At 56.9% G+C, this 13,143-nt stretch overlaps 1 protein-coding gene across 1 annotated transcript in view; it reads left to right on the top strand.

The window, feature by feature from the left end:
• The window catches only part of SLC12A5 (solute carrier family 12 member 5), a 69,922-nt gene extending 57,392 nt beyond the window's left edge, over positions 1-12,530 (top strand). The window contains exons 13-26 of the mRNA XM_087928770.1: positions 5,966-6,084; positions 6,246-6,344; positions 6,464-6,583; positions 6,788-6,892; positions 7,397-7,565; positions 7,694-7,889; positions 8,173-8,342; positions 8,555-8,686; positions 8,986-9,093; positions 9,440-9,562; positions 10,885-11,081; positions 11,213-11,227; positions 11,331-11,464; positions 12,098-12,530. Of these exons, the coding sequence (XP_087784896.1) occupies positions 5,966-6,084; positions 6,246-6,344; positions 6,464-6,583; positions 6,788-6,892; positions 7,397-7,565; positions 7,694-7,889; positions 8,173-8,342; positions 8,555-8,686; positions 8,986-9,093; positions 9,440-9,562; positions 10,885-11,081; positions 11,213-11,227; positions 11,331-11,464; positions 12,098-12,186 (1,776 nt within the window). The 3' untranslated portion in view covers positions 12,187-12,530. The remainder of the gene's footprint in view (positions 1-5,965; positions 6,085-6,245; positions 6,345-6,463; positions 6,584-6,787; positions 6,893-7,396; positions 7,566-7,693; positions 7,890-8,172; positions 8,343-8,554; positions 8,687-8,985; positions 9,094-9,439; positions 9,563-10,884; positions 11,082-11,212; positions 11,228-11,330; positions 11,465-12,097) is intronic.
• The last annotated feature ends 613 nt before the right edge of the window (positions 12,531-13,143 follow it).

Genomic DNA, 13,143 nt, shown 5'->3' with positions numbered 1-13,143 from the left:
GCAGCCTGGGAGGAGGTTACCTGGCTGCTCAGCTGGGATCCGCCCCCTCCTGAGGTTATCTAGTCTAGCCCTTGGCAGGGGAGGAATCTGCTACTGCAGCCCCACCCACCCCCAGTCTCTTTTTCCCAGATTGGGAAAGGACCTCCAAGATCCTCCAGTCCAGCCGTTCTCTTCTGCGCCGCCGCCAGAACCTTCCCTCCTTCCGAGGATTGAGCCTCCGGCTGCAGCCGCGGGATAGAGGGAGGCCCAGGAGGCCAAGGGACACCCCCCTCGCCCTTCCCTCTGGCGCTGTGGGCCTCTCTGGCCGCCCGTCACTCCGTGGCCCCCTCCTCTTTTTCAAGGACACCCTTTTCTGCCACGTCTTCTTTGCTCTTGGACCTTCCACTTCCGTCCTCCTTCCGCCGCTCTTGCTGACCACCTGGGCTGGGCTTTTTAACCCTGACGCTTCTTGTCCAGTCATTCATACCGGTTCATTTTGGGCTCTCCGGCTCCTTTTGATAAAGTTGGCTGGGGATCCATTTTGGGGAGAAGGTTTGTAGACCTCCTGTTTCCTTGTTCGGGTGGTCTCGCTTGCTGCAAAGGTGCTTCCTCTGGGGCCCTCTGGACTTCCTGGTTTTTTATTTTGAAGACCTTTCGCTTCTCATCCCAGAAGCTTCTCCAGCTCTGACTGGAGGGTGGGGAAGGGAAGGATTGTTCCATTCTTCAAATCCTTCCCTTCCCTCCCCACCATCCAGTCAGAGTGGAAGAAGCTTCTGGAATGAGAAGCAAAAAAGCCTCAAAGCGAAAACAAGAAAGTCCAGTTGTCTTTTGGAAAAAAAAGGCACCTTTGACGGGACAACCAGGACTTGGAGGGCAGAGGCTGCTTCACATGACACAGGGAGCAGACACACACACACACACATACACACACACACACACACACACACACTCAGGCGGAGAGCGTGACCTCCTACCACCAAACTCCGAGCACACCAAGGACCACACCAACAGCCCTTCCTCGTAACAGACTACATAGAATCTTTCAATCAACACATGTCCATCTCAAAATTTCTCCCTCTTTAGTAAATATCCTGCCTAGCTATGTAAGTTCATCTCTCTCTATATGTATATGTATATGTATGGTGTTCAGCTTTGTTCGGGTATTTTCCCACGTCATTATAGTTGTGCTTTTAAAGTTGTAGCAACGTTTCGGCAGAATCTCATCTGCCATCATCAGGCTTCTGTATTGTGTTCATCTGTGAGTCAGACTTTCACAGCCATTTCTGTTTTAAATTTGGTGCTAGCCTACTGCTGTGCCGGAAATGGTTTTTTCTTCATCCTGATTGGTTGGGAGTCTTGGTCTGTGTTTATTGGTCTTGGAGTTTGCTGTGTTTTCTTGATTGGTGTTTCTAATATCTTCTGTATGTTTTGTAGCATTTTTTGACTGGCTGGCAACATTGAGTTTCCTGTATTGGAGGCTTTTAGTGTGGCTTGGCTCCGAGTAAATGGACGGCTATCATTTATTAGGAAGCTAGGTTTCATCTGGGTGCCTGGTTGGGGTGTGTTTGAGCTGGAGGTGTCAGGTGGGGTCTGTTTGTGCCCAGGTGTTTGCCTGGCTTGTGGTGTGGAGATTTTGTTTGTTTGTGAGTGCAGACTTCCAAATAATTGACAGTCTGGTGGAATCATCTCTTCTATTCATGCTTTCAGGTCTTTTTTCAATCTCTATGGCTTCTCTGATAATTCTGTAGCTGGGGTTTTCTATAGTGGCTAGGGTTTTAGTGCCATTGAAGTCAATGCTATGACCTGTGGCCTTCATGTGTTGGACTAGTGAGGATGTGTGTTCCAGCTTTTTGACTGCATTTTTGTGTTCATCTAGGCGGGTACTTATTCTTCTATTGGTCTGTCCAATGTATGTGGCCGGGCATGATGCACAGGGGACTTCATATATGCCTTGGTTTTCCAGGTCAATTTTATCTTTGGGGTTTCTTAGGATGGCTGCTATTTTTCTGTCTGTTTTGAAGGCAGTCTTGATGTGATGCCTGTGTAGTATCTTACTGATTTTGTCTGTAGTACCTCTTATGTAGGGCAGGACAGCTGTTCCATAGGTCTGTTCATCTTCTAGGTCTCCATTATGTCTCAGTGTGTTTTTGTGGATCAGGCCGGTGATTTTGCTTTTGCAGAAGCCGTTGGCTGTCAGTACTTTAGTCAGGGTGCATAGTTCAGTCTTTATGTGTGTCTTGTCTTGTGGTGGTGGGATTGGGCATTGAGGTAGCAGTTGGTGTGTGTTTTCTTCCAGTATATGGTGTGTCCTAGTGTGCCATCTGTTTGTTTTTTTTTGTGTGTGTGTAGATTAGTACATCTAGGAATGGTAGTTGTTTGTTTGTTTCCATTTCCATGGTGAGTTTGATTTTGGAGTGTGTACTGTTTAGGTGTGTTAGGAAATTGTTTAGGTTTTCTTTTCCATGGGGCCAAATCACAAATGTGTCATCAATGTATCTTAACCATAGTTTGGGTTTGTGGGTGGCATTGGCTAGGGCTCTGGATTCGAATTCTTCTATGAACAGGTTTGCAATGACGGGTGACAGTGGTGATCCCATAGGGGCAATTTGCTTGTATCTTTGTCCTTTTTATATGAAATGTGTGTTGATTAAGCAGTGTTCTGCTAGTTCCATGAGGTGTGTAGCTGGTTGGTATTTATTTTTGATGATTTCTAGGGTTTCTTTTATCGGGACTTGAGTGAATAGTGAAACCACGTCAAAACTTACAAACAGATCTTTTTGTTCCACATGTAGATTTTTGATCATTTCCAAGAAGTGGTATGAGTTTTGTACATGTGAAGCTGCTGCTTCAGCATGGGGCTATAGCTGCTTTGCTAGGTATTTGGCTAGGTTTTGTAGCGATGCTCCTCTGGAGCTGACTATGTCTCTGAGAGGTATGCCTTCTTTGTGTATTTTTGGGAGGCCGGATAGTTTGGGGCATCTGGAGGATTTTTCTCTTGGGATGATCGTCCGTTGGATCTCTTTGCTCATGTGGCTGGTTATAATTTTCTTCTTGGTTATTTTTTCCAGATATGTGGTTGGGACCGTGTTTATGGGTCTGTATGTGGAGTCTTGGAGTAGGTCTGTCAATTTTGTTTCGTAGTCTTTTCTATCCATTACTACTGTGGCATTACCTTTATCTGCTGGAAGTATGATTATGCTGCTGTCATTCCTTAGGGCTTGCAGGGCTTTTAGTTCCTCTTTGTGCAAGTTGCTTTTGGGTGGTTTGCTTGTGCATTGGATGTTAGTGACTTGGTGTCTTATTCTATCAGCTTCATCTGTATTTAATTTAGTTAGACTGTATTCCACTCCACATATGATGGATTCTGTGGGGATTTTTTTGGGTGCTATAGCATAATTGAATCCTTTGGTTAGGACATCTCTTTCTGTTTTGGTGAGTTCTCTATTGGAAACATTGTATACTAACTGTTTCAGGTGTTGTGAGTTGTTGGGGGCTTTCTTTTCATGCTCTAATTTCTTTAGTTTCTTCAGGAGTTTGTCATTTTTGTAAGTGGTTTCAGTTTCAGCTCTCCAAGTTGTAAGTTGTTTTATCTTGTCCCAAAGTAAAAGGTGGATTTTGTTGCTCAATTCCAGATGTAGGGTTAGGAGGTCTTTGTTTAACTGGTCGAGTTAGAATCTCTTTCTGTGGAGCTCATTCCTGAATAGAGCCATTTCAGTTCTTTTCAGGATACATTTGGTAGCTGCTATGCTGTGATGACGTATTAATTTGAAGCAAGTCGGTGTTGCATTGTTGTCTCTGCAGCTGCGTAGGAATTTGAGGTCACATAGTATTCCTGCTCTTTTAACTTCCAGCTTCTCATAGGTTTTGGTCTGGCTGTTTATTTCCTCCCCGTAGAAGTCTGATATTTGTTTTCTTAAGTTTTCATGGGTATTTATATGCATGGTATTCAGCTTGGTTCAGGTATTTTCCCACGTCATTATAGTTGTGCTTTTAAAGTTGTAGCAACATTTCGGCAGAATCTCATCTGCCATCATCAGGCTTGTGTATTGTGTTCATCAGGATGAAGAAAAAAACATTCTAACTCAGCAGAAGGCTAGCACCAAATTTAAAATATAAATGGCTGTGAAAGCCTGACTCACAGACAAACACAATACATAAGCCTCATAATCACTACAAAACAAACGACCCAGGAGATCACAGCACAAGATCCAGGATATCTCCACAACACAACTCACAAGGCCACCACACAGCCCATTATACCAACATCAACTCCATCAACCAACCAGTATTTATAGAGAGATGGCAGCTCCGATCACACACTGCTTGCACTGACACGAAGCCGAAAGCACCAGCCTGAGGATGGTGAGTGGGACCTCGCTGAAATGTCATCAAGATACTCTTAATCTTACATGGGAAAAGACCTGAACACACCTAGACCTGCATATCTGTACCCATGAAAATCTACGAATATATATAAGAAATATATAATATATAAGAATATATAAGAAAACAAATATATATCACAGACAAACACAATACAGAAGCCTGATGATGGCAGATGAGATTCTGCCGAAACGTTGCTACAACTTTAAAAGCACAACTATAATGACGTGGGACAATACCCAAACAAAGCTGAATACTATAGATACATACATACATACATACATACATACATACCGATATATGAATTTTCAGATCCTCCAGGTGATCTATTAAATATTGCCAGCAAGCCCTTTGCTTTCTTAGCTGACAACGTGGCCTTCTCTGTGTATAAAAAGGCACCTGCATTGCCCTCCTTCACCGAGGTCCCTTTCGCAGCCCAGCAAGGGGCCCAGGGAGAGTCTCAGCCACCCAGGTCCTGGCTGCCCCAAAGGTGCTTTCCCAGGAGGCAACTGGACTTCCTTGGTTTTCCCCTTGAAGACGTTTCGCTCCTCATCCAAGAAGCTTCTTCAGTTCTGACTAAAGGGTGGAGGATGGAAGAATTTATATTCCTTGCAGTCATCTGGTCATTAGCACTCCCTCTGAGAGTCATTGAGGCCACTTGGGAGGTTTATCGGTGCCCTTGGGGTCACCTGAATCAGAGGTCAAATAGGTGTGCAGCCAGGGGTGGGATTCTACCAGTTGGCACCTATTCACTAGAACCGGTTGTTAGAAGAAATTACAGGGCTAATCCTGTAAGGAAGGCAGGAAGGAAACATTCTGGTGTTGCTTACAGAAACCGCCTCTTCGTTAACCCTTATTACATTCTTGGCAGGACTAGACTTCCTGTCTCTGGAACTTCTCTGGAGTTATTTTTCTCTCCTTTGCTGGTACTTTGCTTGTGTGGAGTGACCATTCAAAGTTACAATGGCACTGAAAAAAAGTGACATGGCCGTTTTTCACACTTACGACTGTTGCAGCATCCTCACAGTCATGAGAGGCCAGGCGAGGAGATGTATGCCTCGATGTGAGTGATGTTGAGTTGGCCACACCCAGCCAATAACAGGACCACCAAGCCACACCCACCCAGTCACATGACCACCAAGCCATGCCCACCATCTAAGCCACGCCCACAGAACCGGTTGTTAAAAATTTGCGCAGCCTTCTTGGAAATGCTGAAATTGCCCCTCTCTCCTGCCCCTGTTTCCTCCCCCCCACCATAGCCCCCTGCCAGGCTCTGTGCCCGCTCTGCCTTCCCCATTCCTCCTTACACCCCCCCTGGCTTTCCCTCCCCCCGCCTTGGGCAGCAGATGCCAGCCCCGGCCATCTCGGCAGGCGACTGCAGCCCACAGCAAAGGGGATCCGGACTTGCAGGGGGCAGACAGAATTCGGGGGGCGGGGCTGGAGAACATCCCCAAGACCTGGGAATGCTTGGAGCTGCAAGGAGGAATTCAGTCGCAGCTCCCCTCGCGGGGATGGGGGTGTCTGGCCCACCCCGGGGGGTCCCAAGGCAGGGTCTCTGGAGACTGTGGCCCAGTCCCCCTCTCCTCCTGCACTTTCTCCGCAGGTCTTCGGGCACGGCAAGGCGAATGGGGAGCCCACCTGGGCCCTCCTGCTCACGGCCTGCATCTGCGAGATCGGCATCCTGATCGCCTCCCTGGACGAGGTGGCCCCCATCCTCTCCATGTACGCCCCCCCCCATCTGAGCCCCTTCAGGGCCTAGAAGGCCGGCAGGGGAGCCAAAGGAGGCCTTGGAAGCCGGGGGTGGGGAGGGGGCTCTGTCCTTGCAAGCTGGGCGGGGGCTCCTCCACCTCCCCAGCACTGAGCACCCCTCTTCCTCCTCCCAGGTTCTTCCTGATGTGCTACATGTTCGTCAACCTGGCCTGTGCAGTGCAAACCCTCCTGAGGACCCCCAACTGGCGCCCACGCTTTCGCTACTACCACTGGTGGGTGCCCTCCTCCGGGGGGGGAGGCACTTTGGCTCCTGCAGCCCTGGGGAGTCCCACGAGGGGGGAGGGTCCAGGGGGCAACCTCCTGCCTCAACGTGGCCCCTGGGGTCTTGCAGGACCCTCTCCTTCCTGGGCATGAGCCTCTGCCTGGCGCTGATGTTCATCTGCTCCTGGTACTACGCCCTGGTCGCCATGCTCATCGCGGGGCTCATCTACAAGTACATCGAGTACAGAGGGTGAGTGGCTCATGGCTGCCCCCATCCAGCCCCCCTGGCACACTGGCCAGGTGGGCAGGATGGTCCTGCTGTGGGGGGTGGAGGGGGGGGTCACCCGCTGGGCTTTGGCCCCATCTTGCTGAGGAGGTCTCTCCCCCCTCCTGAGGGACACTGGGGGCCGTGGGGGGGGGGGGCAAAGCTCAACCCCCACCCTCACTCTTCCAGGGCAGAGAAGGAGTGGGGCGATGGCATCCGGGGCCTCTCGCTCAGCGCGGCCCGTTACGCCCTGCTGCGCCTGGAGGAGGGGCCGCCCCACACCAAGAACTGGAGGTGAGCCGGCTGTGCTGGGGGGGGCCACGGCTGGTGCTGGGCCTGGGCAGGGGGTCCCAAAGGGTGGCCAGCCGCTCTTGCCCTGCTGGGCCAGGCTCGGCATTTGGTGGCAGCCTCCCGCTTTTCTAGGGTGGCACCTGGAGCCGAGGAGAGGGGCAGTTACGGCTCCAAGGAGCAGAATCCGGGCCCCCTCCAGGCTCCAGGGGGTCTGGGGGCAGCCAAGCAGCCTTTTCTCAGGTCCAAAGAGGAGCCAGCTGTGTGACTGGCGCCCTGCGTAGGAGGCCCCTCGGGACCTGGGCCTGGAAGGGGACTGCCCGTCCTGGGTTTCTCCCAGAGGGAAAGAGCAGAAGAGATCGGGGGAGGGGGCTTGGCAGAGGCGGAGGCTGCTCTTTCGTGTCAAAACACCAGGGGGAAGGGCCCCATGGGGGTGGCTGGGGGCAGGCCAGGCCAGGCCTCCGCTGGCACCGGAGCCGGGCTAAAGGCCTCCGGCTTCCCTCTTCCCAGGCCGCAGCTGCTGGTTCTCATCCGGGTGGATCAGGACCAGAACGTCGCTCACCCGCAGCTGCTCTCCCTGACCAACCAGCTCAAGGCCGGCAAGGGGCTGACCATCGTGGGCTCCGTGCTGGAGGGCACCTTCCTGGACAACCACCTGCAGGTCCAGCGGGCCGAGGAGGTGAGCCCAGCCGGACTGCCTGCGGGAGACCGTCCCCTCTGCCCAGCCTCTACCCCACGGGGCTCCCGGGGAGAAGGGCAAGCGTGGGGCGCCAGGCACGACCCCCCCTCTCTGCTCCCCCCGCCCAGTCGATCCGGCGGCTGATGGAGGCCGAGAAGGTCAAGGGCTTCTGCCAGGTGGTGACCTCCTGCAACATCCGGGACGGCATGTCGCACCTCATCCAGTCCAGCGGCCTCGGAGGGCTGCAGCACAACACGGTGCTGGTCGGCTGGCCACGCAACTGGCGCAGCAAGGAAGACCACCAGACCTGGAGGAACTTCATTGGTGAGAGGGGTGGGGGCCCCACAGGCAGCAGCCGGGAGGAAGCAGCTGTCCCCCCCCCCGCACCCTATTGCAGCTGGCCTTCTCCGGCCAAGAGGGGGAATCTCTGCGTCCGTCCATCACCCCCGTTGCAGGCCCTCTCCGCCCTGGCACTGAGGCCTCTGCTCCGTCCTCGGTTCTGCCTGTGGCATTTCTGCTGTTCTTGGGGGGGGCGGGGGTGTTCCTTGAGGATTCCCTCCCTTCCTGGGCATCTTGGCACGTCTTCCCCTTTGCCTGTCTCCCCCAGAGCTGGTGCGAGAGACCACGGCTGGCCACATGGCCCTGCTGGTGGCCAAGAACGTGGCCATGTTCCCAGCCAACACGGAGCGCTTCCCAGAGGGCCACATCGACGTCTGGTGGATCGTGCATGACGGGGGGATGCTGATGCTGCTGCCCTTCCTACTGCGCCAGCACAAGGTGCCCCCCGGAGGGGTCGGGCCTGGCAGGGCAGGCGCAGCCCTGGGGCCTCCCTTCCCCTGGCACCCCTGCCCTCCAGGGGCCCAGGAGCCCAAGTGGGGAGGGGCCCTCCTTGCAGGGAGCCCAGCGCACCTTGGAGATGGGGTGGCAATTGGGAGGGTCCACATGACTGAGCCCACGGAGTGTGTGTGTGTGTGTGTGTCCCCATGCAGGTGTGGCGCAAGTGCAGGATGCGCATCTTCACAGTGGCCCAGATGGACGACAACAGCATCCAGATGAAGAAGGACCTGACCACCTTCCTCTACCACCTGCGCATCACGGCCGAGGTGGAGGTGGTGGAGATGGTGAGGGGCAGCAGCCCAGCCCTGCTCTTCGGGCTCCTCTTGGCCGGCCCCTGCCTGCACCCACCCCCCACGCCACCTCCTGAGCAGCCCAGAGCCTCCCCGCTCCTCCCCCTTCTCGGCCCAAGAGGGGCAGGGGGACCCCGGTCATCACTTGGCCAGGCCGCCCCCTCTTCCAGTCACTGGTTCCGGCTTTCCCACCTCAGGGCTCCTGGTGGGGCCTCTGCCACGGGGGACCCCCCGCTGGTGCCCACCGATGCCAGCCCTGCTGAAGGCAGACGCTGCTCCCTCTTGTCCCGCAGCATGAGAGCGACATCTCAGCCTACACCTACGAGAAGACCCTGGTGATGGAGCAGCGGTCGCTCATCCTCAAGCAGATGCACCTGACCAAGACGGAGCGGGAGCGGGAGGTAGCCTGGCCCCCACCCTCTCCCCCCGCCATGCCGAGAAAGGGGGAAATCCGGGATTTTCCTGGCTGCCCAGGCCAAACCCCCCACCCCCTTCACACAAGCCGGCCCTCTGCTGCCCACCTCTGCCCTGGGCCCCTGGGGGCATCTCGGTGTAATTGGGCCAAAACGCCCCCAAAGGGCAGAGAAGCACCCAGCAATTTCTGGGTTGTGCATTTTTAACCGGGGGGGTGGGGGTGGGGGAGAGAACCCAACATGTGTCGGAAAGGCGCTGCATGCGCTGTGCTGCCACTTGAGCCTGGTTGGCATCTGAGCAGAGAGCCTGAAGCCGCCTTGCCTTCTGCCCCAGATCCAGAGCATCACGGACGAATCCCGGGGCTCCATCCGGCGCAAAAACCCCCCCAACACCCACCTGCGGCTCAGTGTCCCAGACGAGCAGGTGGGCGACAGCGAGGAGAAGCCGGAAGAAGAGGTAAGGCGGCCAAGTGCGGGGAGAGGGAGGGGGGTGTCAGAGACAGCAATGGCAGGAGAGGGGAGGGGGAGCCGGCAGGGCAGGCGTGGGTGGCATGGAAGGTCAGGATTGGAAGGGCTGGGGGGCTGGGGGGCTACTTGCCCCGCTTGTTGTGAGTTGTCCTGACAGGCCCCAAAGCCTCTTCCATGGGGCAGCCCTTCAGCAGCTTCTACCCAACCTACCCAACCTTCTTCTTTGCCACGTTAAGGGCACCCAAAGCAGTTCAGACTTTTCCCTCCAAGATCTTGGGTCTCCTCCTGATGGGCTCCAGCATCTCCCTCTCCCTCTCCCTCTCCCTCCCCCCATGGGGCCCTGGAGCCCAGGGGCCACCTTCCGGAGTGGCCAGAAGAGCCATGGAGGGAGGGGGCTGGTCCTCTCCGGATGAAGTCCAGCCTGGGTGGGGCACACCCCCCACCCCCACTGCCTCTGACATGGCCCACCCGGTGGGCTGCCTGCACATCTAGGCCTCCCCAAGGGGCCTGCCACCAGACCCCACCTGGGCAAAGCCAGCAGCAGCGCTCTCTCCAGTGACCGAGAGAGACCGGACGCAGCCCAAGGATGGGCCTCTCCAAAGGGGAAAAGTTCGCGCACACACACACACAGGCACAGAGAGAGAGAGAGAAAGGCAGGGGTGAGATGCAAATACTACCGGTTCTGTGGGCGTGGCTAGATGGGTGTGGCCATGTGACTGGGTGGGCGTGGCTTCTTCTTCTTTTTGCAACACCCCTCCTCCCGGCACTCTGGTTTTTGGCCTCCTGGGCCTCAGGGAAGCCTCCTGGGCGAAGCAGTTAAGACAGCGAAAGGGATCCTGGCACAGCTGATGATCAGAACAGCTGATCGTTGGAAGGAAAAAGACCCTTAAGGAGGGGCTGGGTGGGGAGAATGCAGCCAGTGATGTCGCACATGTGTGATAAGGACGGACTGGGTGGAGAGGGGTGGGGCCAGCCATTTGCCGGTTCTCCGAACTGCACAGAATCGTAACAACCGGTTCTATAAAACCAGTCCAAACCGGTAGAATCCACCCCTGCACACAGGCATCCCTCAGGGTCTCCCCATTCCCCCTCGTCCCCCAGCCACCACAGCTCAGGCAGTCCCCCAAAGCCACAGTACCAGCTCTGCTGAGCAACCCGGGATTCAGCTCTGCCTGGGGGCTGTGGGAAGGGGGCCTCACAAGCGGGGTTGGGGCCTGTCGCACCCAGGTGGCTCCGTCTTCCGAGCTTTTCAGGTCTGGAGCAGCCACCTTGCAGACAGGCGGGCTGAGACACTGCTCGGCCACTCAACAGGTGCAGCTGATCCACGACAAGAATGCCACCGGCTTCTCAAGCGACCCGCAGTCCCCGGGGGGAGAGGAGGAGGCCGAGGCCGAGGCCGCCCCCGAGAAGGTGCACCTCACCTGGACGAAGGAGAAGGAGGCCGAGAAGAGCAAAGCCAAGAGCCCCGTCAGCTCCGAGAGCATCAAGGACTTCTTCAACATGAAGCCGTGAGCGGGGAGGGGAGACTGGGGGGGAGTTGGGGGGGGGTCAAGGGAAACCCCTCCCCCCCAGTAATGACACGCTCTCCCTTCCTCCCTCTGCCTCCGCCACTGCTCCTGCCTGCTGCGGTCGCTGCCAGGGAGTGGGAAAGTCTGTAAGTGCCCTGTTGGCTGCTCGGGGGGAGGGGGGTCTCCCTTCTGCCATCCCCCCTCCTGGCAGGCTGTGCCCTTTCCCACCGGCCCGTCTTCCCCCCCCAGGAACCAGTCCAACGTGAGGCGGATGCACACGGCCATCCGGCTGAACGAGGCCATTGTGCGGAAGTCGCAGGACGCGAAGCTGGTGCTGCTCAACATGCCGGGGCCCCCCCGGAACCGCAAGGGGGACGAGAACTGTATCCTTGGAGGGCCCAGCTGTGGGTGGGGGCTGGGGGGGGGGTCATGGGCTGCCAGATGAAAGGCTTCCCTGCCCAAGGGAGCTCCATCTCCCACGGTCTCCCGGAGAGCAACCGGGCTGGGCTTCTGCCCCGTCGAGAGGAGGGGTGCTTTCTTTGCAGCCGCCAGCACCGCCTGCGGAGGTCACCCTGGGGAAGGAAGGAGGCCAGGAGTGCTGCAGGGGCTCCAGGGCAGCCCCTCTTAAAATCAGAACAGCAGAGGGGCAAAGCACTTAAGCGGTCATCTAGCCCACCCCTCCCCTCTGCTCAGGGAAGGAGCCACCAGAGTGGTTTGAAGCCTCCGAAGGCAGGAGAGCTCCGCTTCCTGTGGCAGCCTGTTCCGCTGGCCTTCCTGCCAGCCCTCCTGGGCCCACAGGGCCCCCCGCCCCCTCCCTCCCTCCCTCCCTTCCTCAGGCCCCCTGCCTCTGGCTCTTCTGCTCCTGGTGGGGCCGGGTGTCCTTTGGCCTTTCGGAGGGGAGCGCTCCCCCACCTCCGGCTGTGCTGCTCCGGCTGTCCTGGGAGGGGCAGGTCTGGGGGAGGGGCTCTGCCGCACAGCGGCTCCTGCAGAGACAAGCCTTGACACCCCTCCCCCAGATATGGAGTTCCTGGAGGTGCTGACGGAGCACCTGGACCGGGTGCTGCTGGTTCGTGGGGGGCGGGAGGTGATCACCATCTACTCCTGAGTAGCTGGCCGAGGCCCTTCCTTGCCCAAAGGTTTGTGCCCCAAGGGCCTTGCCCCCCCCTCCTTTGTGCCCACCGCCCCAAGCTGCAGCAAGCCCCACCCGGCCTGTGTCTTGGGGTGGGAGGAGGAAGCCCCACCCGCAGCTCATCAGGGCCCAGATCCGCCGTGGGGGTGTGTGGAGAGGTTCCTGCCCGCCGGCCGGCTTCCCAGGTGGGGAGAGGGTGCCAGCCGAGGCCACCAGCATGCTTCCTTTGCCAACGCTGGCCTCTCCCCCCACCTCCTGTGCCAGGCTCTGCGCAGGGAAAGCCCCCCCCCTCAGGGCCCTGCCCCTCTCTGGGGACCCGAGGTGGGCTGGGGGCTCTGTGGAACAAGGAGCTTCACTTCCCCCAGGCAATTGGGGAGAGCTGTCCGGGCCAGGGGCCTCTTGGCACCCACGGGGCCAGCTGACCAGCCCCTCCCCCAGCCTGACCCCCAACCCCACCAGCCCCTCCCCCAGAGGCCGGGGAGGGAAAAAGGGCTCCACACAGCAGCTTTGCAACCCCGACCTTTCCGGTTTGTCTTTCGGCCCAGGCTCCCATCACACACACACACAAATGGGTGTGTGTGTGCAAGGGGATCTCTGCCGCTCCTCAACCCCGTTGCACTTAGGGTCTTCCAGCCAGCGGCTCCCCTCAAGCCAGAATCCTAGTGAACCCTGGACAGCTGCAGGCCCAGGGATAATGGGGGGAGCTTGGCTGCCCCATGGATGCAGAGTTGTCCCCCCACCCCACCCCAGTAGGAAGGAAGGGGTGTGCTCTGCTTCTATCCCCACCCCCACCCTATTTCTGGTGCCTCACCTTATACCAAAACACACGCATTGGACCCCTGGGGCAGCCCCTCCCCAGAAGAGGAAAACTGTGGAGCTTTTAACCAATGTGAATAGTTCTCCAAAAGCAGAACGCTGCCCCCCCTCCCGGGA

This window comes from Pseudonaja textilis, chromosome 3 (genome assembly GCF_049901715.1).
Source record: "Pseudonaja textilis isolate UNSWEBS1 chromosome 3, rPseTex1.2, whole genome shotgun sequence".
Taxonomy (NCBI): Eukaryota; Metazoa; Chordata; class Lepidosauria; order Squamata; family Elapidae; genus Pseudonaja; species Pseudonaja textilis.
Note: the sequence above shows the minus strand (reverse complement) of the source record. Positions and strands in the feature narration are given on the sequence as shown.